The 27363-nt window shown below is 37.9% G+C and overlaps 1 protein-coding gene across 3 annotated transcripts in view; it reads right to left on the bottom strand.

Moving 5' to 3' along the window:
* SCEL (sciellin) overlaps positions 1–17574 on the bottom strand; it is a 53113-nt gene extending 35539 nt beyond the window's left edge. For 2 of the 3 annotated variants that reach the window (XR_008577459.1, XM_054828491.1), the window contains exons 1-5: positions 17437–17574; positions 10847–10920; positions 5011–5128; positions 4299–4361; positions 3913–3984 (exon numbers count right to left, since the gene is read on the bottom strand). Coding sequence is in view for 2 of the 3 variants with exons in the window: in XM_054828491.1 (XP_054684466.1) it covers positions 3913–3984; positions 4299–4361; positions 5011–5128; positions 10847–10889 (296 nt within the window). In the remaining variant the exon portion in view is untranslated. Of the gene's footprint in view, positions 1–3912; positions 3985–4298; positions 4362–5010; positions 5129–10846; positions 10921–12239; positions 12331–17436 lie in introns of those variants that run through there. The other variant, XM_054828498.1, reaches the window with a different exon arrangement.
* Positions 17575–27363: the final 9789 nt, after the last annotated feature.

A 27363-nucleotide genomic window follows, 5' to 3' on the forward strand; every position in this document is an offset into this window, starting at 1 on the left:
CTCTCTTTCTCTTTCTCTCTCTCTCTTTCTCTCTCTCTTTCTCTCTTTCTCTCTCTCTCTTTCTTTCTCTCTTTCTCTCTCTTTCTCTCTCTTTCTCTCTCTTTGTTTCTTTCTCTTCCTCTTTCTCTCTCTCTCTTTTTTCTCTTCTTTTTCCTTTCAATAATTACCTAAACACTTTGTACAGCATCTCCTCATTCTTATAGTGCAACAAACAGAAAATATTCCCTCCTTACTCACTTTCCCTATATCACTCTCTTCCAAGCTGAGGAAACTTAATGTCTTTAGACATTCCACATATGAAAGCTATTCTATCCTTGTGATCATCTTTTCTCACCTTTCTCTGTATTTTTTCCTGGTTCTATTGCAGTTTCTTCACATAAGTGAAATACTGCATGCAGTGCTCAAGATGTACAAAACAGGTTCATACCACAACTGAACAGTTGTTTCTGCTTCACTCTCAGTTAATTTTCTAATAATTTCTACTGTTTCAAAGGATTAGATTATTAATAAAGCAGACAATGAAAGTGTCTCATTTACTTCAGTCCTGTCTCTTCAGATCTGATTGCTATAAATGCAGTTGGGATTTATTCTTCCTGGAAGCTATTCTGGGTTTAGTAACACCTAGTACTTGGAAAAATAGCAATATCATTTTCATCATCACTATTTGATTTTTAAGGTCTCTCCAATCTTTTGTCAAATATTTAGTTAGTTGCTAATAATAAGAGAGAAATAAATAGATAAATAAAGTTTTTCCTCCCATCTGGAAAGGCTGTCTGTGATCATCTGCACAATGCAATTGTTGTCTGAGTTACGATGTGTAGTTCTACATGCCAGTACAAGTATGTGTGCACCTACTGCCATCAAGCTACGGATTTCTGTTAACAATTTAGCTGTGTTTGGTATTTTCTTGTGCTTGCAGCCAATGGTGCAATTGCACGTAGACACCTGCAACATCGCTCCCAGATCCTTAATAATGAAACTGATGTTCAAATTTTGTAGATACTAGGTTAGGCAAAATTCATATCAAACAATACCTTCTCTGAACGTGGATATGGCATTATCTAGGAAGCAAAAAGCTGTACTTAAAATGGCTTTTAGTTATGTTTTCACTGTCAGATTTACATATGCAGTGAAGAACTCAAAACTCTTATACCCCTCATATAGTTTATTTTGGATTTTTTTTTTTAATTAGAATGTCAATGACTGTTTTGCCATTTTGAAAACTAGCTATTGAACAGACATTCATCCAGATATACCCAGATTCTTTAAATACTTGTCTTTCAGAATGTTACAGTCATGGCCAGAAAAGATACAAAGCAGAATTGTGGATAGATGATCCAATCTCTGGCTTGAAAGCATGTAACTCCTAAAGACCTTTTGCAGGATAAAAGACTACCATTTTACAGCACCTTAGCTAGACAAAAATTATTTTCCATATAGACAACATGACTTACAATAATTCTGTAAACAGCTCTGAGAGATCTCTAATACCAAAGTAATTCTTCTCAAGAACTGTCTTCTAGGAGCAGTCCTTTATACTTTTTTCTACATTCCAGGAACATGCTCCATTTTTAACTCTGCTTTTTAGTTTTGAATAGGAAAAAAAAAATGAATGCTTCTTTTTCACACAGACAACTAAACAATACAGCTGTTCTGCAAACTGGTCTATTCTAAGCTTGGAGATTTCTGTACTATGGTTATGCCTGCCAGAAATAATTTATAAGAAAATAAGGGCATTGTACCTGGTGGAGAACATCCTTCACAGAGGAAGAGGAAGTACCAAGTTTGACTGCAGGCTACAAAAAGCTGCTAATAGAAAATAAATCACCACACCCTTTTATGCCTTAGGTTGCAAGTTTGAGGAGATGCAGAACACATGATCATCCTCTACAGAAGTGCCTGCTGGCAATGGGTGTGCACAAATTAATCCTAGAATGGCTATATTCCACGGTTTTGAGAAGACCGGTGATGAGGGAAGAAAAGTAAACAACTTGATGGCAGTTTCCTCATAGTGATCATTTCAAGGTAGAACCATCATTATTCACTCCATTTATGGACATACTCCACATTAGTTACCAGAACTGTATATTCACACCTATAATCCTTTCTTTGTATTCTCTGTCATCTGTTGCATATTAAGAACTCTTTATGTTAGATATTTGTGTATATGAAAACACAAAGGCAGCTTACAACCTAAAATAATTCAGACGTCTTAATATTTCAGCATAAAGCAAAAAGACATAGATAGAATGCAAAAGAACAATGCTGTTCAGCAACACTATAGAAACTGGAATTGTCCTATGCCTTCTAAATTAGTAATCAGGGTTTTCATGCATGAAAATTAAGCCTTAAAATTTGTTTTGAAGTCAATGAGCATGTGGATAAGAGTGACATAGCTGATACATTCTACTTGAATTTCCAAAGAGCTTCATAGAAATTTGCTTCAAGGACTCTTAAACAAACTGATCTCCTATGTGGTGATAGAGAAGGTCCTTACATGCATAAATAACTGGTTAAAAAGTGGCAAACAAAGGTTTGGAATAAACAACAATCTTTCAGAATGGAAAGAGGGATCTGAACAAGACCTGTGTTTTTCCATATGTTCACAAATTATCTGGAAAAGAAGAAAAGTGAGATGATGTTGCTTGCCAATGACACTAACTCATGGTAGTCAAAACAAATGCCTACTGGCAAGGCTTACAGAAGTCATCTGCTAACATGTCAGATTTCTAAAATGGCAGATGACATTCACTTTTCTTAGATATAAAGTAATGCCTGCCAAGAAAAACAATTGATCTCTGAACCAGCTATTATCACTCAGGAAAGAGGTCTTGGAGTTATATAGATAATGTTATGAAAATGAAAGCTCAATTCTCAGCATCACTCAAAAGAGCAAATTCAATATTATGAAATAGGAGGGAAAGAATAACAAATGAACCACATTGTTATACTCCTCTATATATATGAGGTGTGCTCCCATCTTAACTACCTGCATGGAGATGTGGACCCCCAGATGAAAAAGACTAATATGGAAATAAAAAAGATACAGAAAAGAGCAACTGAAGGCAAATTGAAGTTATAGAATGGCTTCCTTGTGATGAGTGAACAAATACAGCAGGATTCACCAGCCTGTAGAAGAATCGATGGAAGGGTGATATCACACAGCTCTGTAGCCTATTCTGTTCCAGACTCCTAAGGAGAAGGTAAATTTTACATAACAATTTTTCATTGTTTCTTACAACAGAAATAAGGATCATCAAACAAAATTACACAGTGCTAAGATCCAACCAAACAAGTGCACTTTTTCCACAGTGTGCATTTAAGTGCTGGTACTCATAGCTTCAGCATGTTGTGGATACCAGATGTTAATGGGGTTGAATTTTGAAGATGTGATGCAGAAAGAATCTGCAAACACAGGCATGGTCATGTCTTAACAGAGGTCAAGGCTGAAGAGGACATTCAAATTAAGCACCTGTATGATAAGCATATGATTCTGATACTTATACGGACCATGGTACGGAGTCGCAGCAAGGATTTGCAAAGAACTAGGGGTTTAACCATGTTGTGCTTAATTACTGGAGATAGGACTTGGATTTATAGTTTAAAAAGCAGGAAACTGGGGAGGAGTGGATATCATCTGTGCAGAGATACTTACATTTATGAGGACAATAATACACAGAAAATGATACAGAAAAAGAAGAGCAAGATATCAAAAGAACCTTTTCTCAAATTACATTTCCATTGTTTCATTGACAATTCAAGCAAAAATCATTCAAAGTCCCCTACTTAGACCCTGAATAAATAACAAAATTTTTAAAAAGCCCACTGATTTATTTCATTCATGCTTTCATTTTTAGACCTCTCACAGGTATGAGAATCACAAAATACAATACATACAGAAAAAAGCCTTACCTGTCCAAGGTAGTATCAGACCTGTATCGCCCAAGTACAGCTTTCTGATCTTCCTTTTCATTTGTGCTAGTGCTATAAAAAAGGTTAGAAATGCCACTTTGGTCACTGCTTTTATTAAACAATTCATTACCAATAAAACAATATATAAGTCTTGAATTAAGGTATCATATAGTATTTCAGACCATTCAGATGTCAATGGAACCAACTCTGCATCTATTGTAATCATCAACTTAACAATCATTGACATCAAAGTCAGATTTACAGTGGAAACATCTATAGAATAAAATTGAACAAAGAAAGCTCTTAGTATAAACAGGATAAAGTAAAAGGATACTCAGTTTTCTTTAGAAATATCATTAGAAAGGTGTTCAGATACTCTACTGTACCTGTGTAGGCTATCTTGGGATTTGTATTGATTGAGCACAGCCCTTCCATAGTTTTCGTCAGCACTTCAAGCAAAAGACAGACAATGGTTAGTTAAAATCTGAATATTAAAAATAGAAAATTGTTTCTTGGCAAAAGATTTCTGTCCTCAATCTGATTTCACAGCTGTCCACTACCACTGTAACCATGCCAGCCACAGATCTCTGCATTAGATGATTCCAGACATTTTGGAGTAAAAATTATTTCTTCATATGTGCTGTTCGTGGACCAAGTAACGAGAGCTTGGTCTCAAGGTGAAGCTTCTACTGTAACACAAGTCCTAGTTTGCATTACAGCAAATTTCAACTGATTCTGACTTAAGCTCCTTAAAAGGACTTCTCAAGATTTATAATCTTCATGCTCATAAAAAGTCAGATTGTACTCCTGCAATCTAAATTTATGAAATGTGGGATTTTTCTTGTAGAGCAGAAACCTGACATCTCATTAAATGCTCAGCACTCAAAAGTCCCATTGAAAAATATAGTCAGTGAAAGTTCAGCAGACTAATACTTCCAAAAGGCAGTCAATACCTCATCAAGATAAGCAAACAATAGTTATTTGATGAAATTTATGGAACACTGATTGATCCCATTCATGAAAAAGTAGTCACTCCAAGAAAATGTACGTCGCATACTGAACTAAATACAGAAGAAATGTATTTCATATCTTTCTTACCTTTCCTCTTCAGACCTCTTCTTTATCCAGCTGTTATCTTGCAAAAGGGTCCGTCGTTTATTAATATCATGAGTAGCCTGTTGTCTGCTTTTAATTGCAACAGAGGGGCTCTTATTATCTGCAAATGTAGAGAAGCATGTCTCGAAAATGAACGTATGGGATAACTTTGGAAACTTAAAGTACTATTAGAAAAGCTGAAACATGTGAAAGTTTATCTCAGATTGAATCTTCAGCTATCACTCCTGTGCAGACCATTTCCTTGAAAAGTTTGTGGCTTGATCCCTTCAACCTTGAAGACACTGCAGAAGCCCAGTTTACGAAACTAAATTCAGCATCAACCTTAATATGAAACAGCTTGGTATCTTTTTAATGTAAACAGGTATCACAGGTCTGGTAAAAGAATTATGAAATATACATACAACAGTAATTCCAGGAAAGCCAAACTAATGAATCCAATTTCCTTTTTTTATTTGTAGATGTGTGTTAGGATGCAAAATTCAAACGAAAAATAATCTTGAGATGATCACATGGTCTTCCACCTACATTCAGCCCAACATGTGTGGATTTTCAGGCTTCTCAAGAGTCAGACTCTGCCTGAAGTGTTTTCCTCAGGCTGAATGAACATGGTCTGTATTCTAACCAGCTACCTAGCTTTACTGAAATTTTAATAACAGCAATACCTTTAAATTATATATCTTTACATCACATTTAACTAAAATTGGTGTATGGTTTCAAAGGTTATTGGGAGGGACAGACAGACAGACATGTACAATCACACACTGTATGAACATGGAGGCCTTATTTACTTATGAAAATGACCTAAAATATGTTTGCCCAATAATGTTGATATGTGGTAACTAACAACACAATGTTCACTTGATTTGTGAGTCTATATATTCCTTACTGTATTAGAATCGTAGAATCATAGAATCGTAGAATCATAGAATGGCTTGGGTTGGAAGGGACCTCAAAGATCATCTAGTTCCAACCCCCCTGCTGCAGGCAGGGACACCCTCCACTAGACCACGTTGCCCAAAGCCCCATCCAACCTGGCCTTGAACACTTCCAGGGAGGGGGCATCCACAACCTCTCTGGGCAACCTGTTCCAGTGCCTCACCACTCTCACAGTGAAGAATTTCTTTCTAATATCTAATCTAAATCAACCCTCCTTCAGCTTAAACCCATTACCCCTTGTCCTATCACTACATGGTCTTGTAAACAGTCCCTCACCATCTTTCCTGTAGGCCCCTTCAGGTACTGGAAGGCTGCTATAAGGTCTCCCCAGAGTCTTGTCTTCTCCAGGCTGTAGAAAACCCCAACTCTCTCAGTCTACTTTCATGGAAGAGATGTTGATGTTTATCCTCTTTGGTTTCCCTTTATGACAGGTTTGGCCCAGAAGCAAGCAAAAATATTCAATGACTATTGTCCAGTACTCTCAAGTTTTTTCTTCCCACCTAAGTTTCATATCATCGGTCTGTTTGAGGTGAAAGGGAATATTGTGCCATTTTAACATTCCCCTTTAAAATGGAAGACTAGAGCTCAAATAGAAACTCCATTTTATAATTTTGATACTTGCCCCAAGCTTTCCCAGACAAGAGAAGGTGAAAAATTAAATACGCAAGACCTTTGTCAACAGCATCCAATTAATCAACAAACTGACTGATGAAAACTACTGAGTTTCTTAGGTTTTTCTTTAGAGATCTTCATGATTTTCTCCATGAATTCCTCACTCTCTGACCATCCATGCAAAAGGAGTTCAACACCACCAGATTCCAGGAGATATTATTATCTGGTATTCAGTAAGGACATTTGACCATAAAGATTGCACATAGAAAGACTCCACAGAAAATACATGCAGTGAGTATTATGTCATTTGTCAGAGCTGTGTTTTGCCATTCTGATGTGATTTATAAGAAAATGTAGCTCTTGGTTTTAATCCAAGAATTTCAGTGATAACATGAAAAAAGACAAATAGCTACTGTGAATGAAAGACCATATCATAATAAAGCACCAAAACTTTTATTTTAAGTGACAATGGCCAAGACTGATTTTTTAAATACATTTTTCTCATGAAAGAAAAACACTGCAGTACAATGATAAAATTCAGTCTAAAATGTATATCTGACTGTAACCCAAACCGTGTCTGCTCTTATCTATTGCAATTCACTGTATATATGTCAATACTGCCAAATAAAATGCCAGTGAAGGAATTAAAGGATTGGACTTATCATTCATATTTGCCTAGTTGCAAATGATCTCTGGTTCTGTGTAGGACTTGCTCTCTCCAAGACTGAGCTGCTAGAGAAGTGACAAACATTTAAGAAGCATGGCTGTGACAATACGGATGTGTGTTGCTGTCTCTTGTCTCTGATGCCAAGGTTTGGCTTTCTATTTCTGAGCAGTATAGATGCAGCCCTTTGAGACCACTAAAGAATGAACAGGCATATAAAGATGAGATTTGTAAGAATGTGCTGACAATCACAGCAGATTAAGAACAAAAAGTCATCTAACCTCACTGCATAATCTCTGCATCAGCCTGTTCACTGCCAATTGAGCTAGTTTTTCTCTGAAAAATATTTATTAAAATCTGACTTTAAAGACTTCAGAAAATAAAGACATCCAAACCTCATCTGCATAGCTCCAGTGGTTCATTAAAATATCTATTAAAATAAACACTTCTTGCAAACAAAAAAGAGGAAGGACCTCCATCAGTTTAAACAACAGCATTGTCTCATAGTCACTGTCAAGAATAGAGATCGTTGTAATCAGCAAACAAGACTATATTAAGTGCATTTGCTCTAAATATTTACTGATTTGGATATAATGATAATACTAGTAATGACTGGGATGTAATGGGGATTTGGATGAACATATCTTTTGGATGACACTCATCTACAAGAAGGGCCAGAAGGAGGATCTGGGGAACTACAGGCCTGTCACTCTGACCTCAGTGTCAGGGAAGGTGGTGGAGCAGATCAACCTGAGTTCCACCATGTGGCTTGTAGAGATCAACCAGGTGATCAGGCCCAGTCAGCATGGGTTTATGAAAGGCAGGTCCTGCTTGACTAACCTGATCTCCTCCTAGAAAAAGGTGACCTGCTTAGTCGACAGGGGAAAGGGTGTGAATGTGGTCTGCGTGGACTTCAGGAAAGCCTTTGACACTCTTTCCCACAGCATTCTCCTGGAGAAACTGTCTGCTCATGGCTTGGATGGGCCATGACAGGCATACTCTTTGCTGGCTAAAAACCTGGCTGGATGGCCTGACCCAAAGAGTTGTGGTGAATGGAGTGAAATCCAGTTGGTGGCCAGTCACAAGTGGAGTTCCCTAGGGCTCACTACTGGCACCAGCTGGCTTTAATATCTTTATCAATGATCTGGATGAGGGGATTGAGTGCACCCTCAGTAAGTTTGCAGATGACCAAACTGGGCGGGAGTGTTGATCTGCTCAAGGGTAGGAAGACTGCATAGGAACCTGAACAGGCTGGATGGATGGGCCAAGGCCAACTGAATGAGGTTCAACAAGGCTCAGTGCTGGGTCCTGCACCTGGGTCACAACAACCCCATGCAACGGCTATGGGCTTGGGGAAGAGTGACTGGAAAGCTGCCTGGCAGAAAAGGACCTGGGGATCTTGGTTGACAGCCAGCTGAATAGGAGCCAGCAGTGTGCCCAGGTGGCCAAGAAGGCCAACAGCATCCTGGCTTGTATCAGCAATAGTGTGGCCAGCAGGACTAGGAGGAGATTGTACCCTTGTACTCAGCACTGGTGAGGCTGCACCTCATGTACTCCATTCAGTTTTGGGCCCCTCATTACATGAAAGACACTGAGGTCCTGGAATGTGTCCAAAGAAGAGCAATGAAGCTGGTGAAGGGTCTAGAGCACAAGTCTTATGAGGAGCAGCTGAGGGAACTGGGGTTGTTTAGCCTGGAGAAGAGGAGGCTGAGGGGAGACCTTATCACTCTCTACAACTACCTGAAAGGAGGTTGTAGCCAGGTGGGTGTTGGTCTCTTCTCCCAAGTAACAAGTGGTAGGACAAGAGGAAATGGCCTCAAGGCGCAGCAGGGGAGGTTTGGATTGGAGATTAGTAAAAATTTCTTCACTAAAAGGGCTGTCAGGTACTGGAACAGGCTGCCCAGGGAAGTGGTTGAGTCACCTTTCCTGGAAGTATTTAAAAGATGTGTGGCTGTGGTGCTTAGGGACATGGTTTAGTGGTGGACTTGGCAGTGCTAAGTTAATGGTGGGACTTGATTTCATCTTAAAGATCTTTTCCAACCTAAATGATTCTATGATTCTGTTCTATCTAGATAGAAAAAAAATGTTCAATAATCAAGGATTTCAATGAAGATCTAATAGCAAAAACTGTACCTTTCCATTCTTATAAATATTTAGATATTTTTAATTTGATACAATCATTTGCATTGAAAAAAAAAGGTTAATTTTCAAAATAGGAAAAATGTGAAAGTATATGCATTCCAGAGATAAATCTTCTCTGCAGCAAGGATAGCTGATGGCAACTAAAGGGGTGGAAATTATTCCAGCATTCCTTTCATACTAATAGTTTTAGCCAAAGATGCTTTCAATTGTCTGCAACACATTTTAACATGTGCTCTAGCCTCAGAAGCCATAACCTTCTCTGAATCTTGGAGAAAAACCCTTCAATGACACAAACATAACATAAGCATTTCTGTATATTCAAGAAGTACTCACTATATATACAACCATTAAAATTAACCTTGCATATGCAATATTGGCTTTTTTCCAATACCATTTTAGGAAAACTCTTATCACCTACCCAAAAATCACTTACATTTCACAGAAATCATGGCTTGCTTAATTGCCTATTGCAAAAAAAGGGTTATGGGAAATCTCCTACAAATGTAGTAGCCAAGAAATATATATTGTGTTTTCTTTTCAAGGAACATCACAAAAAACGTGCTAATGCATGAGGCCTTGGGTTTGCTGAAGAGTACTCATTTCTGCTCTAGTGAACTGCTTCGCAAGTTTCAATTAAAAAATTAAATATAGATCTGATACAACAGTTCAGGTCACATGAGCACAGGCAGATGGAGGTTATCCCCTTCTTATTTTGGCAATAAAAACTTTATGTCCTTAACACAGTAGAGCCAAGCTGCTCCTCGCTGTGGCTGCATCCATTTTGGTGTACTTAGGCCTGGCACATCCCAGCCAAACCAGGTCCTCAGGCACCTCAAAACCTTTCATTGTTTAGAAGTATTTTGCAGGTTAGAGAAATGGAAAATTTCATCATGTTTCCAGTTTGCCTCTGGTAATTTCTCTGCAGAGAAAGCAAATTGCAGCCCTCCTCAAGTTTTGTCCCTCCAGAGGAACAAACAATTTCATCTGACAATGATTAAATAGCTTTTCTCTCTGCCCCCTCCATTCTAATTTTCCTCAATTTCTCCTTGTTCCCCCTGAGCGAGTCAGACAGAGTGCTGAGGGCTATGGATGCCCTGTCTGCCCACTGCCATCCCAGCAGCAGCCATGCTCCTGCGGGGTTTCACCCAGGTTTCACCCTCAGCAGAGGGAAGCGCCATCTTGCAGCACGTTGCCTGGCTCCACTGCTCCACCTCACTGCGCTGCTTCACGCTGTGTTTTTTGGCCTGAATTTCTGCCAGCGAAAGCTTGTGTGAAATACCACTAGCTTTGCGGCTAAAGCAGGTCCTACTGTGAATCCAATAACCAGCCTGTCACCGCCAAAGAGTGGCAGTGTGCCCTGTGAGGGGGCTGCATGGTGGGCATGGCAATGCTTGGAAAGGAAGGAGGCCGTGCCTTAACCTCTAAGTGCCCTGAGAGCAGAAAATGAAGGAGACTCAGTATTACCGCTTTGGTTAGGAGACTGTTTTCGTATGCTGACAGCTGACATTTTCTTCAATGGGGTGTCCTTCTGTGGGAATCTAAAAGAAAACATAAAAAAAAAAAAAAAAAGAAGAGGGAGTTTGCAGTGAGATTAGGAATCAGCCCCAAAGACAGTTTTAGTTCGTTTGCCACTTTGATCACCTCCTCACACAAGTTTATTCTGATAAGGTGGAATGACTTAGCACTAGCTGCAGCCCTCTTTGAACTGAAGCTCAGGTGCAGCGGTGGCTTTTCCCTCCCTGGTGACACCCACGTATATTCCTGCCCTGTGCCTCTGCCTGTCACACTGCCTCTCCTTCCCTGAGAACGTCAGGTGGTGAGAGCCTTCAGAGGAGAAGATAGAATAATGAAGAATGGGGTGAGGTGATTAGCTTAATGGGGAAGATGATATCAGCCTGTGGCTCAGAGCGGTGCCTCGGGCGCACGTGGGCTCACCCAGCCCTGCTGACGGGTCTCGCAGCTCCAGTGGCCTGCAGCTAGCGCAGGGGTCCGGGACTGAGGTGGTTCTTCTGCCCTGCAGCAGTTTTCCAGTCACTGACTTCTTCCCTTATCTCAAGTAAGGTTAAAAAATGAACAGTCCAGACTGCTGATTTAAAAAAAAAAAATTATTTGGGAGTTGAGCCTCTCAAAAGAGTTCATGTTATGCTTTGAAACTGGATTTTGAATATCAGCTTTCCTAGAGAAATCATCAAGCAGAACATAATGATATTTTAATGACAAAAAAATCCTCCTTATTAAAAAAAAAAAAAAGCAATCCTAACATTGACTTAAGACTGTGGACAAAATTGGCCCTCTTAAACAGAAGGATTCCTTTTCGAAAAGCAGCAATTTCCAAGAAAACAATGTTAAGCTGGAAAGCTCCCAACCAGCTCCACTGGTCAGGCTGCTAAAGTTTGTAGAAGCACCAGAAAACAGTTTTTGTGACAGCAGCAGTCGTTAAAAATCAAAACCATTCCCCGTTATTTGGTGACATAGTTGTCCTGGATTTTTTCATACATAGAATGTATTGGTCACTCACCTAAGATAGAGTGGATTGAGAGACCAGAGCCTGTGGCTGTTTCTTTACCGATGGAAGGTGAAGAAGATGTTGAATTTTGGCAAAAGCTTATCAAAAATACTAAAAGTAATGTTGACAACAAAGCATATAAAACTAGCGGATGCCACAATGAATTGCGCTTAGAGCAGATTTTTGTTTTTTATGTTTTTACTGCCAGCCAATTGCTAAAAGAGCTTATGATTACCAAGAAAAGAAAGCAGGAAACTAAAATCTGGACGTAAACAAATACAGACCTTTTTAGAAATTAAAGATATAAATACAAAAATAATATTGGAGTCCAAAAGTCTGCATATATCTTACCCAGTTGTGAAATTCCAGATGTTTATAAGAGTTTAAAATTCTGGCATGTTGATTGAACTCCTTTCTTTTAACCTTAGTTGTTGGTATCAACTATGCATTGGCACAGTGTGTGTAGAAAGCACGTGATTGCTGGATCTTGTTCCCACCCAATAAAAATATGCTCAGGGCTATGGTGAGCCTTATTTTGCAATAAGTTATAAAATATCTTTAAAAATTACTAATATAAGGTTTTAAGCACATATGCACTGAATTCCCAGAACCTGTTCAGTTAGGTTATCAAGCAACCAGTTTTAGATAATAACCAATCTTGCTATAAATTTTCCTGAACTGTCACAAGATGATAGAGAGGAGTCTGATTTATTTATGTATGTTTTCAGCTTAGCAACAGCTGGACATCTGATACTGGTCTTTATTTCAGTCAGTCCCAGGATAATAGGAAGCTTGGCATTTCAGTATATTTCACAAGCAATGAGTGCTGGCACTTCTTCATCTGGAGAAAAAGCTGTAGTTTTATATAGAAGGAACTTGGATTTATTTTCTAATAAAGATTTTTAAAGCCATTTCCTAAAGGAAGTGAATCATAAAAGTTTGAAAATGGAGGCTTATTTTGTGGAAATTAAACCAAATGTGGTCATTCTAAGGCTTAGAATATCTTGTTAAAATACACATTTTGCAATTTAAAGATTTCCCATTAAAAATAACAGGAAACTGCTAACTTCTAACTTCATGCTATACTATAGCCTTCCTTTCCATAGATTCATAATGGCAACTGAAATTTCTCATAGAACTGGCAAGAAAGCATCATACATCTTTGTTTAAAAAAAAAAAAAAGCCTCAGACATTTGTTCTGAAATATAAATTATCTCCAAAGTAGAAAATCCATACATTTTTAGGCTTGTCTTTACAATCTACAGAATAACTACAAATGCGTTAGTGACACTGAGACCCTGAAATCAACTGGAAAGCAGGTTTGCAAGTCCCACTTGTATCCATGCATGACAAAAGAAATTCCAGCAAAGAACCAAAACCAGTTCAGAGCAAGCGTGTTTCTTTCATCCTCCATCATTTAATTGAAATGGTGTTTTGTCTCTGGTCCTACATTCATTTTTTAATGTTTTTAGGGCAAAACAATATTATGGTTGCATATGCGTACAGCATCCAGAATAAACTTACTACCTAGTCTCCAAGTCTGAAAGCAGTATGCATAAATGAATGCAAGGAACAGGCACACTCCCTTTTACAGTCAGCACTGAAAATGTGCCAGGTATTCTGAAATTTTAAACCCAGGCATTTTAGTCTTACAGTCTTACTGCCATATTGTCCTCAAGGTTTACTTCTTGCTTCAGAACTTCTAAGCTGTATATCAAAGATTAATCCATTAAAATTTAAGATGCAAATAAAAAATAAAAATCCTACTTTAATCTCTAGCACAGACAATCAATAATTATCATAGTAAGATTTATATTTCAAAATCTTAGAAATGAAAATAATCTTGTGTAAAGAGGCAGAACACAACTCATCAAAGCATTTTTTCTTGGTCTTCACTATTGTGAACTAAGTGTGTGTATGTGTGTATCTGTGTATGTGGAAAGGGGAATGGACAGGAGACTGTGAAGATCCCATCAGTTTAAAAGCTTCAGCTCATAAAGATCTGGAACCATCACATTGTTCACATAGGTCAGTGAACTGCTTATGTTCAGCCCATAGTTCAGGGGAGAGGAAAAAAAAAAAGGTTTTAACTTTTTGTAAATAAAATTGTAGGAAAGAAATTTAAAGGCTTCTATAGTATAGCAGTAAATTATGTTCAGGCATTCTTAATAAGATCTCAACCACCAAAGCAAAACAACTCAGCTGGAATGCAAAACAAACAGGAATGCAGCTCCAGTGTAATTTGAATTTAAAAACAGCGTCAGGAAACTTTAAAAGAAAATTAAAACTGCCCCAGCCAGTCCAATGAGCAGATACCAAAAAGTTTTAAGACATGCCAATCCTGGATTCAGACCCTCCCCCATTTTTTGGGAAATCCAAATACCATCCCAAAAAAATAGAGAAAAAAATTCAGACATGACTTCAGGCAATGTCAAATGTCCCTCCAACTGGTAGCAAGTAATTCAGAAAGCAGCACAGGTCTCCAGTTCTGTTTTTATCATAAACAGCCATATTCACACTTCTACATCTCCTTTCCACATCCTGCAGTGACTGATCAGCAGAAGACCTCAGGCCTGCCTTAAATTCTGAAAGCTGAACCGTCTAGTTTTCAGCTGGTCTGAACACACCCAAGCTTCCAACACAGAGCCCTCTTGCCTTCCTTCTTCTGTTCTTGGCTGTAGCTTCCTACATAATTAGGTTTCACATATATGTATTGCTGTATTTAAAAAAATACAGAATAATAATAAAAATATTTCCTATAAGTCTCATGTTTTCCACATCAGACTGAACTAGTTACAACCAAAAAAAGTCTTTGTTCTTTAGCTTCTAGCTATGATGGTGATTAAGACCTTATTTATAAATATTCAGATTATATGTATTTTGCTTTTAATAAACAATATTTCTTTCCACAGCTTAGAGGTACTGCATATCATCACACTGTATAATAAGTAATTCAACATAGTAGATGTTGAGGGAGTGTTAAGGGAGGCACACCTTCTTCTCTTAAAGGTCAAAACATTTGCTTTTATGCTGAAGTTTTTCATATAAAGCATTACCAAATGTGAATGCCTAAAATATCAATCTTCCTAGTATTATTAATGAACTGGGTGATACAAAAAATTGTAAACAAACAACTAGTTCAAAACAAAAAAGTTTCAGAATTTTCCTCTCTTCCAACTTCTTGTGATGCATTGCTAAAGCAGCCTGGGTTGTAGAGAAGCCACTGAGTTTGGCGTGTCCACGTAAAATGCCATCTGGAACAAACAGGTTTCTTATACATGGCTCTACACAGCCACAGCTTGCTGACTACTGTTTGCTACACGTCCTTAAAGTTTCAACTTTTCAAAAAAAATCTAATATCTGCCATTTGAAAAAGAAACTAAACAGATACTTTGTTCTTTCCTTATCCCAAATATGAAACTTTCTACCAAAATTTCATCTTCTCAAAGGACTATTCTGCTCTGAAATAAGCTGAACATTCAATGTCTTGTGAGTAACCAAAGCTCAAAGTTTTAGAATTATTCCAATAGAAATCTAATAAAAGATTAGGAAATTAATTTTCCACATCCTTTGTGTTTTAACCCATTTGCTTGCTTTCACTGCAGTCCAGGAGAAATTTTGGATAGAATAACTATTGGTCAGTGAATAAAATGAAGGCTTCAGCTTTACTTTTTGTTTCTTCTTTTTTCCGTTGGAAATGTTAATGTTAATTCTATATTACACGGCTTATCTTTCATTTACATGAGATGGATGTGGAGAATATGACATTTTAAACAAAAGCACATTTGATCCTACTTAATCACAGTTTCAACACACACTACAGTATTTCCTTGCCTTCAGTTAACAAATTTCATGTTAGGTCAGCAAACTTTGTTATTTCCTATATCATTTCTCTTGAATATAGTAAGACCTAGATGTGTGAGCCAGTCATTCTGGCTTGGTACAGGATAAAGATCTCCAAGCCTTAGAAATAAGGCACTGAGGAGACACATCATTACAGTTGTTCTTCTAGATAGACATCCATAAGCATGTGAGGTGAAATCTTGTTGGTTTGTAAGAAGTCAACACCATTTTTGCTATTCTCTACATTCATAATTTCTCCCCTCAAATATCAAAAGTGCTGTGACTATGCTGTCAGACCTGGCTACCTATACTTCAACTCATATAAGAATTTGTATTTCTAAACATGGCTTTAATTCTTGATCGCAGATAAAGGCTGTTTTTCAAATTACCATCACAGCTACAGCCACCCAAAGCTGTACCATTCTTCACATTTCCGAACATATGATCTCCTAAATAGCCTTAAAGGCCCACTCGGTCAGGTGCAGATCTGTGTGTATAACTGGTGCTGTACTTTCTTCCCTACAAAATTGTCACCACTATCCATTTAAAAATAACTATATTCATTTTACAAATATTAAAGAACAACAAAAACATGTTCCTAGAATGATTTTTTTTTCAACAGTTACATATCAGAACAATAGCTGTATAATACATTTGTGAACTTCTAGAAATAACACATTGTGTTTAAATGAGTATTTAACTATATAGTTTAGGCCACAGAATTGATAACAACCCTCCCAGAGAATAGGAGTAACGTGTGTCTGTGCGTAAAAGGAAAAACAGGCAAGGTTAGAACAGGCAAGGTAGGACTAGAGAACACGTGAAGGTACGACAGAAATCATTCATCTATTTGTAGCAGAAAGAGGTCTCAGAACTGGTTTTTCAGGACGTGGGCGGAGGAGATTCAGTTTTGAAAGAAATTAAGCTTTGGAACTGTCACTAATGTAAAATCAGCAGCTAAGTCAGAACCCAAATTTATGTGTGTTTTCAAATTAGAAATATATGATCAGTTTTAAATTGTGCTTTTTTTAAATAGACTGTAGAAGGGGGGTGATCATTTTAATTTTTTTTAATCAACTCTTTCCTTTCACTTTGCGAGATTTTTAATGAAGCACCCTTCCTGTTTATACGTGGGTTCAGTTCATGGTACAGATAAGTCATTGTATCAAAGCAGAATGGGTATTTTTGCTATACCTATTGCAAAGACGAAAATGAAAGCAAACTGTTGTGGTTTTTGGTTTGGTTTTTTTTTTTCAAAATCATATACTTGAAGCAAATTCAAGTAAATGAAATTTTAATACTCTTTAATTTTAGATAAAAATTCCAAAGAAAGAATAAAGAAACAATAAAATGAACCAAAGAGCAAAAATTACATTAAAACAGCAATTCATGAGAAGTGGTCTGAACAGTGAGTTTGTCATCAGAGAAATAGCACTGGAATAAAATACAATTAGAAATATAATGTAAATAATGAAGTAATTAAGATAGTATAGCCAAAAGAAGATTTCAGATAGGTCCAGGGAATCTGAACACCTAAACTGACACACTTTAAGAGCTGGGTTTTCATCGTCAAGTTCTCCACACTTCCTGAAAATCAGATCTTTGAAGTGGGATCCTTAGTTGGACACTAAGAAATCACTGAACATCTGAAAATGTAGGACTTTGGATACACGGCATATAAAAACAGAAAAGTAAACGCCCTTACCTAGGTATGGTAGAAGTTAGTGTCCTAGCGTGGCTCAGTGTGGAAAGTCAACCTGGAGATACCTGGAAGTGAGGCACAATCAAAGCAGACAGAGAGCTGAACTGTCGTTCCCCATCCAGCTGTCTGAAAAGTCAAGAGGTTTCTCCTTTAGAGGCTGAGTCACTTAAGGAGGAGGCAGGAGGTGTGGAAAAGGGTGGCACCTTGTAGAAATACCAGATCAATTAAAAGTACCAGTGAGTTGTTATACTTCTGTGCTTGCTGTACTTTTCAAGTGCAGTAGGGCTGGGTTTCACCAAATGAAATGCTTTGACAGACCTTGAAACAGAAAACCAAGCAATTACTATTCGGAAAAATATAATACACCTATTTGGATTTTCCACGGAAATATACATTGCAGAGTTATAGGGCTGCCTCTTAGAGGGTTTGGGGTTTTACACAGGTGAGCATGAAGAAACACCGCATTTCATCAAAAGAAAATTCTGCAGAAATGTTATGTGGGGAGCATGCATTGGAATCTGAGATGCATTAAGTATTTGTGCTATTTGAGTACGTGGGCAGAGGCAAAAGATCTGTGGGGGAAAACCCTCCCACGTGAGATATTGTTGCAAGTCCCTCTTAGCTGTGCACATTTGCATTCTCCATCAGTACAGCCAGTAATAAACAGAAAGGAGAGAAGACACTGCCTTTACTTCTTTTTTTTTTTTCTTTTTTTTTTTTTTTACAATGGCTGCAATACCTTTCTCTGTACACTAAGAGCTGCCTTACTATTAATAAATACAGTAGCAAGGAACATAAACTGCCTTATAGGAATGCTGTATATAACCCTATGGTTCTGTTTAAGATACAGAGTCTCTTTTTAAAGCATCTTATACAAGCCCACACTTACTTTATATTTGGGGAGCTTTTGTAATGAAATATATCAGATATGGTTATACGAGATTCTGAGTAACCTTTAGTCCTATTGTTTTTTGTGAAAATTAAGAATTTCTTTCCACACAAAAAAAGGCAAACTTACACAGATTAACTTAGTAAATGCCCCCTTAGCCATATTTCCAGTCCTTATTTTTGCTGATGGTTACCTCTCCATAGGCTTGGCACTTAGTAGCTTGAAGTTATTGTCTAAACATTGGTTGTATCTGATGAAATACAGCTGATGAAGCAGAGCAGCAGGCAAGAAAATACCCAAACTACGAACTACCACAGTTTTCAGAATGAATAAATACAAACAAGCAAACCTTTCTGACCTTTGCACATCTCATCTTCCAGGTTTCTGAAAGTGAAAAATACTTCTAGCAGTCCTGGCATGTTCAGGTACATTGTACTATATGTTTATCTTTTTACGATCAAGAAGAAAAGGTTGCGAATGCATCTCTTTACAGACACATTATGATTTTACAATTCCAGCACCCGTCTCCCAAATGAAACAGATGTCTTTCCACATAAGCAATGCACAATGGGAATTAGCTTAAAAAAATCTACATATGCTTTGAGTTGAAATGAACGTATAGCTCTGCTTTATAACAACATCTGAGACTAGGAATATCTTTTTGCTCTGAAGCATTTTTCTTTCACAATCCAGTTGCTAGACGATATTAATTTGTTACCATTTTACAGTCAACCAGAAGAGTTCTGCTCATAAATCAGAGATAAGCTTGACCTGTCTCACAGCACTGCCTTCTTTAGCCCAAATGTTTGAGAAACACAAATAGAGATGCAACAAATAAAGTCTGGAGAAATTAAATTGATACTTTCCTGTATTTATAACCTTTGGACACAGAGAAGAAACTATGGGGCACAGCAAGCCAATTCTGCTACCCAAAATAAGCCAGAGACTTATTCTGGGAAAGTCCTTGCTAAGTCTTTAGTGGCTGACACAACAGAATAGACTCTTTACGGGAAAATGCATAAATACAAGATACTCCAACAATGGTACTGATCTCAGTTTAAGAATAAAGCAGGCCAGCTATCTTTTATTGACTGATCCACAACAACCAGTAGAGTCAATGGGCTGTGAATTTTTGATGTCAGCTATGCTGATTATTTAATCTTGCAAAGCTGGAAAAAATAATAAATAAAAAAAAAAAAAGTATTTTTTTCAGATTAAAGAAAATTCAATTTACTGCTATTCATTCTGTCTGATTTTCTCCATGGTAATCAAATACAAGTATTGCACCTGGTGAATAAAGAATATGTGATGCAGTGCCATGTGTCAGGAATTAAACATTTTCAGCATAAGCAAACAGCAAAAGTGACTCATAACTATTTTCCATGAAGAAACTTCCCATACTCTGAAGCAATTCAGCTTTCAGAAATTCAGAGGAACTCCAACTTTGCCTTTGGATCTCAGTTTAACAAATAAGATGTATCACAAATCCAGCCACTCCCAGATTGCATGAACTGTTCTGCAGCCAGGTTTAGAGACCAGTTTTGTTTTCATTCTCTAGTTTAAGGTCCTTATTTAATTGAATTAGGGACAGAAATATAGATACAGTGAAATTTAATTGCTCAGACTATATCAGAATTTGAATTATATCTCCCTTATTCCCTTTCTCACTTGCAAGAAAACTCCCCACTTGTAGCACTAACAGATAGCATTCTGGACACAGATTTCTCAGCAGTGTCAAAAACCAGCAATGCAGAAAATACAAGTGTTTATGTGCCTCTGTATTATCCACCAATGACTTATAATCAAAGAATGTAATTTACCTAATCTACTAGCTTACTGCATTGGGCCATGCTTTACTATTGATATATCAGAGTTGAAGGAATTTTATTTTAGTTCAAACAGTAAAGTGCTTTCGTGATGTCAGTAACTAATTTCATATCGACCTATCACCATAATGTCTGTGTAATCTGCTTGTTAGGAGGTAGGTAAATGCTCTGCTTTTGTGTGCCATTCTCACAAGAAAAAAGAGGACCTTCTCTGAAAAATAGATACAAACACAAATGGCCACATCCTCAACTGATATAACTCCACCAAAATAATTCTGATAGCTTGATTTACACTAGCAGAGTGCATGGCCCGATGTGATTTATGAGAGAAAACAAGAAATGTCTTCGAATTCCTCCCTACATTAACTCCTCCGTTTAACTTGTTAATAACAAGCAATAGGGACACAATGCTGATTAGCAATCAGAGGTCACTATCTTTTGCCGCTTAGACTACTAGCATATTTTGGAGGCCGTTTCTAGCAAGCTCCTTTTAAATACCTCATCAACATTGGAGGCTTAGGCTTATTTGTCATCCAAAGAATTCTTAAAATGCCTCCTAAGAAACTGCCAGTAGGGGATGTTGACTTTTAAAATAGAGTAGCAATGACAGAAAAGTGAATATAACTAGTTCAGAAATACCATCATTTAGATTTGAAAGGCTTATTCAGTGTTATTAAAGTCAAATGCATGTAGCACCCTACAGAGGCAACACATTATCATGCTTCCTAATTCCCACTTTTCTCTGAACAAGATGGTGGTGTTCTGTGTACTTAGCTTTAGTTTACCTTTTTCTACAAAGTCTGTGTCCCCTGATTGCTAGTAAGATGCATTTTCTCTACATGATTTGCTTGTCAATTTTTGTTTGGTTTCCATTTTTAAGTACAAAACATACTGCAAAATATTGTTCTACCTCCACATCCTTATTAAGATTTATAGGATGGCCGTCATACAAAAATAACATAATGTAGCCTAGCCCTATTGAGCTTTTGTGTAGATTCACAAGGAAGAGATGGGCATGAGCAATGACTCAGCAGGCAGCTTTTTGGACAAATACCATTCTGTGACTCCACCCAAAAAGGGAGGAATACATTACTGAATACATTTTTTTTCATACACGCAGTCCTCCAAAAGAAAAGTCCTTTAATACTTCAGACTTTCCATGTTGGATTGGTAAACTATTGTGTTCTGGGTTATAAGATGTTATTATTCTAACTAGTGTGTCCAAAAGATTTAAAGACATTGTAGCAAGTGCTGTTCAATTTTTTTAGTTTCAAGACACAGATAAACCAACTACGTTTATCCTATTAAGTTAAAAATAGTCCAATCTCCAGCCTGAGGACAAGTGGCACAGCATGGTTTGTATCTATATCGCTAAACTTGCTTTCCAAAAAGAACTGTGTGGTGTCATCCATGCTCCTATTGGAAACAGCCCAGAGCTTGTACTAGAGAGATCTATGCCCAAGGCTTTTTTCAGAGATAACTAACTGGCAGGAAGAAAACTGTGTCAAGGAGTGTGCATGAGATTGGTATGGACAGAGGATATTGCTCAAGCCCAGGTCCTACCGCTACTTAGTTAACTAGCACAGTCCTACTCATTGGACCTGATTTTTCCAAAATGAATTGTGTTCGACATAACTTGTGTCAAAAGATGACTGAAACTAAACACTCTAAAACATATAGAGAGGTGTCGGCAGTGGATGATGGCCAGCTGCCAGGCAGCATTTAGCAGGAGAACACAGCTAGTTAATGTGACCTTTATCTGGGAGGTGAGTTGCACATCTGTGCCTCCTGCACATTTTTCTTGCTGAAGTTTGGACTAAGATCACCTATAGAGGCAGCAGTTCTAACAGGTTAAGTCAAAAGGGGAACAGTCATTTAGGGAAAAAAGAACCCAGTACAGCAAATATACTACTTAACATAGAAAAGGAAGTGATGCTCATGCATAGCGTGACACCTTCCTCTTGAAGGTGACTGACACAAGGGCTGCTTCTCCCTTAATTCCCAGTCCAGCCCTACATAAAATAAGGGGGTGCTTGGGACTTGTGCTACCTCTATATACAGAGGTACTTTTCACTGCTGCTCAAACTAATTAAGCAAGGGAACATATTGCCTGTGGGTACACCCTTACCAAGAGGTATGTATGACTCAGAACCAGGCCAGAAATGGTTGTGTGAATTCCAGTAGCATTCATGACTGCAGCAGAGAGGAGAGGGAGAAACAAGGAGTATGGAGGTTTTTTCCACAGACAAGTTATCCTGTCATTAGACTCCCATGTGATTTCTGTAACTTTCCCCTGAAGATTCTGATCCTCCTGCTCCTAAACAGACATCTCAAAATAAAATAAACTACTGATCTGATGTGAGATGGAAATACCCTTTCTTCATGGGCATCCTAGCTCATACCTAAGATGTGGGTTTCAAAGGTAGATAGCAACATCCTGGCCAGCCTTGCTGCCAACTACTGGCAGTGCCAAGTACCTGGGGTCCTTTTTAACAACTTTGTTCCTCCTTTGGTACTCAGAAAGTTGGAATTCCTCTGCCTAATCCATGTGCAAGGCTCATCTCCAAGCGTGCCTAACCCTTTCAAAGAACAGGATGAGAAAGCAATGGTCTACCAAAAGTCGCTTAGCCTATGGCTAAACCCAAGTTCAAATTATTCCTCCTTTTGACAGCAGCCTGTTTTAACCAGCAGACTACCTTAATCACTGAGTTATATTTTTTGCGGGAAGGAACACAATTACCACTTTTCTACCTCCCTGAAGTTTAAACGTTCACTGGAGAGAGAATAACGCTACAGCCCTTTTACTATGACATACAGATATTGGTCTCACCACTCTCTAAATGAATATTTAGACATCATATATGGAATTCTTCTTTTTCTTTTGATATTGTACTTTTCAGAATTTTATCACTTGGGTGATTAAAATAGGTAGAGATAAGGGTAATTTTGTAATCTCATGTAGCTGTTGTGCAGAGGCAGAAAAGCTTAAAGCCAATTTGTCTAGATTATGCTACTGTTAAAGTGAGTACAACGTTTCACTAAGTCTGATATGAAATACCAGAATGCACCAGGGATAATGTCGTGGTTTTTAGATTAACTTTTGCAAGCCCAGCTTACATTTCCTACTTCTATTGCAGGTGCCGTTCCTGGGGAAGACCTTTCAACTGGTTAGTGTAAGGTATGCAGTCTGGTTGTTTAACCACACCTTCCTGAGTACAGGAAGGAGTGCTGTCAGAGCTTTTTCATATGTGTTTTTTTTAAATGCTAAGAAAAACTTAGTGACGATGCAGATGTATTTGGCAGCCCATTGTTCTCCCAAAAGGTGTGGCAAAGTTCATAAACTAAAGGAGGAAGAAAAAATGCCTATAAATAGTATGCAAAATGTCTAAACCTTTTCACTGCTTCTAGTTACCACAGAAAATGGCTGAGCAGTGTCTTCTCTTTTCCTTTCTAAAATCGCTTGGCAGAGAAAAATGCTAATCATAGCAGGTGCCAGCACATTTCATGGAGATACACAATCTTCAATGTTAGTGGGATTTTCCCACAATTTGAATACCTCTCTATTCTGCAAATGAGTGAAATCTCTTGCAGAAGTCCCTGAAAGTCTGGTCCGTACTACGCCAAACTTGTGTGTCTCAATCTGGCACCACTGCCATTACTACCTTACCTAAAAAACTCAAAGAGGTACTGATAAAATCAGTTATCTAAGGAAAATTGTCCTGAAAACCTGGCTAAGTCAAATAACATCTGTGTGGTACCAGCTGAAAGGCTGTAACCAGTTTTGTAGCTTATGTTATTGATAAATAGATTATTTGTTAATGTGTTACCGTCATCTGAACTAACAAAGAACATTCGTATGGGTGGCTAAAGAAAGGAAAATCAGACTCTGACCAATAATAGTGGGAGTGTGAGAATTATGATTAGATGTGCTTTTTTCATCAAAGAATAAGAAAGACTTTATAATATCCCCATCACCTAAAAATCCCCACTGAGAGCGCTCTGGGAAAGGACCAACAGTGCTGATATCAGTGAAAGCTATCTTGTTAAAAGATGTTAGAGGAGGAGAAGTTAAGGGGAGGAAAGTTTCTTCCTGCTCCCTATCTGAAATTTTCTTATAGCAATTAATTGGTCATGGGCACTGTAAATACATAGAAGACAAGCACCTCCGGGCGGTTCTTTTTATGGTGCAGATAAGGAGATGTATCTGCCCCACAAAATGATCTCCATGTGAGGAACTTCAAATTACACTTATCTGATAGATTGGGTTTCTGTCCCCGTCCTGTTACTGTGCTGGGATTATCTGCCAGGGCTATGCAGCCTTTTCTCTTGTAATGATGATTCTTTCTTTTACTATTTGGATCAAATAGTTGATTGAGAACTTGATTGGCATTTGAAAACCTATATGAAAATTTTATACCAATCAAAAAAACCCAGTGAACTAGCATCCCACCTATTTAAATGAAATCTTTTGACAGGTGAGTTCCACACTGGTGTTATCTCTACAAGTAACTGCTATGCATGCCAGCCAAATGTAACAGATTGTGATCCTGTTCTCTATCCACATCAAAGCTGAATATGAACATGGAAGAAAGGTATGTTTTCCCCCATTCCTGGAAGATGCTGGCTGTGGTACAGTTAGCACGGAATGGCTTCCTGTAGAAGAGTTGTTAGAAAATGCATTCCGAAATCAATAACTGCAGAAATAAGACAAAAGGCCAAAAATGGGAATCAGAAAGGATGGATGAACTTAAAAAGGTTCAGAAAAGGACAAAAAATATGATCAAAGATACAAAATTACTTCTCCACACAAGGAACAAATGCATCAGCTGGGACCCTTTTAGTGTGGTGAAGGGATATCTGAAAGCAGGTATGTGGTCTAAAAAATCACAAACAGTATGAGAAAGGTGTATTTCAATTCTCCCCTAGTACAAGAGCTATTTGGCATCAAAATTAAGCTAGTAGGAAAAGAAAAAAAAATCAATAAAGAAAAAGAGGTGTTTCTTCCTACAATATGTAAGTTGTCCTTGCTGCAGGAAGCTGTTTCCAATAGCTTATGAAATGCAACGGTGTATGTACATGTATATCTGTACTTGTGTGTGAGTGTGTGTACGTGTGTATATATATAAATACTTATGTATGCATGTGTGTGTACCCATATAGTTCAATGCGAAATAACAGAAGCTTGTAGAAGAGAAATCCATTGATGGTTACTAAGTAAACAGAACGTACATTTGGCTAAGAAAGACCCTAACATGCAAATTGATAGAAACTCTAAGGGCACTTAAGGAAAGCAACTTGTACACTTTCCCTGTCTTCCACTCTTCCCCGAGCAACTGCTTTTGGCCACTGTTGGAGACAGAATATTGGACTAAATAGACCTTTGAGCTGACCAAGGACTGCCACTCCTATGTTATGCCCCTATGGTCAAAATTTTTATAAGGTACATACGTAAATTGCATTAAAATTGTTTACTAATTCTTTGATGTTGATGTAAACAATTAGCAACACAATCAAGGTAATACCAGATTTTTGCAGAATGTTGGTGCTTTGGGTATTAAAGTAAGCCAGTCTCCTTAGTTAGTGAAGGGGCTGTCATTTAGCCCCTCAGCTGAGAGTCATTCAGCATTGTCATTTTAGTCTCTTCAGACTGAATTTCTTCTCTAGTTAGATGACAAATGTGGAGACTATATATTTATGTAAATATGGAGAGCACTGTATTTTGTTAGCACATGTTTAAGACCTTTTCCTTACTCATAAATACCTTTGCAGTCAAATAAAATTGCTCATCTGTTCAAATAACAGATACAATAGCAAAGTAGATTTATGATATCTGTTGCAATGTAGGTCATCTGCAGGAGTAAAACAGCAAATGGTACCACAGAAGTGGCATCTTCCCTGCACATCCCCCTCCCAGCTTCTCTGGAGAAGAATTCAGCTGTCTCATTGTCCTCCCTTGTGCACAGAAGCAGAAGGATTAATAGCATTCCCAAGCGTATACCAAGGAATAAATTTCAGGTGCAGATTTCAATGACAAACAGATCTATGTGAAAGAAAGGAGAATACACTTCCTAAATTAACACATCTGCAAGTAGGGCTTCAAGGGCTAAGAAGCTGAAGAAACAACTGAGCTCCCTTCTTGCCTTTACAAAATACTTGTTCTTTGATATAAACTGGCCAATAGACTGTTACACTGGTGAGGAAGTTAGTACATTTTAAATATCAACTTCTCCTTCCCTTTTTTTTCTGAGTAAATTATATTCTTCTGAATAATTGTTTTCAAACTGTGAGTAGTTTGGAAAGAATGTTGGCAGAAATAATCTTTTACATGAGGTTTAACGTTCAGAAGAATTGAGCTGAAGGGTTTTTAATTTGTTTTTGTTGCTGTAGTTGTTAAGCGCAATGAAAACGAGTCTGGGCTTCAAAACAGGAAGATTTCAAAATAATTTGGGTGATATTACAAGGGAAAGAGTCAGAACAGAATTATTATAATTATCTGGATGTAATCATGGAGTCCCAGATCAGTTCCTGAAGTTCCAGATACTGCCATGGTGCTATAGGAGCGTACCATGAGGAACCCACTAATTTCAAGTATGGGCTGCTCTGGTTCCTCTTGCAGGCTATTAGCCTGAGCAAACTAAATGCCAATTAATGTCTAAGTAAATAATCTGAATTCTGCTCAATGAAAGGAGAAGCCAAACTGGTGACAGCTGTTTTCAAACATTTGTTTTTGCAGAGCTGGGCGAGACTTTCCATCACAGGCCCTATTTAACAAAAAAGCTAGGCTACATCAAAAGCTAGGCTCCTACCTCTACATTTGTCACTCAAGACACCCCTAATGTAATTCATCTCACTCTAATGTAGATGACTAAAGTAGGTCAGAGCATTGGGCTCCAGAAGTTACTATTTCTCTCTACTGTCTTGAAAGGGAACCTAAGATGACAAGTCAGATGTAGGCATCTACACTGTAAACACCTAGACATGTCAGATGAATCTCATGTAATGGCAGGATTTCAAATAAAATTTTTGGTCTTGCAGAAAGCAGTGACTTCTTGCCAAATTAAAAGGAAAAGGAAACAAGCACGCAGATTTTTTTTTTCCTGTGTCTGGCCAAAATTCAAGTTGCAAAGCTCATTCTGCAACCTCAGCAGTCCACATCTATACTACACCAAAATTTATCTCATTCTCAAGCAAACTACATGTCCTGTGATGCATTGC

Source organism: Grus americana, chromosome 1 (genome assembly GCF_028858705.1).
Source record: "Grus americana isolate bGruAme1 chromosome 1, bGruAme1.mat, whole genome shotgun sequence".
Classification (NCBI taxonomy): Eukaryota; Metazoa; Chordata; class Aves; order Gruiformes; family Gruidae; genus Grus; species Grus americana.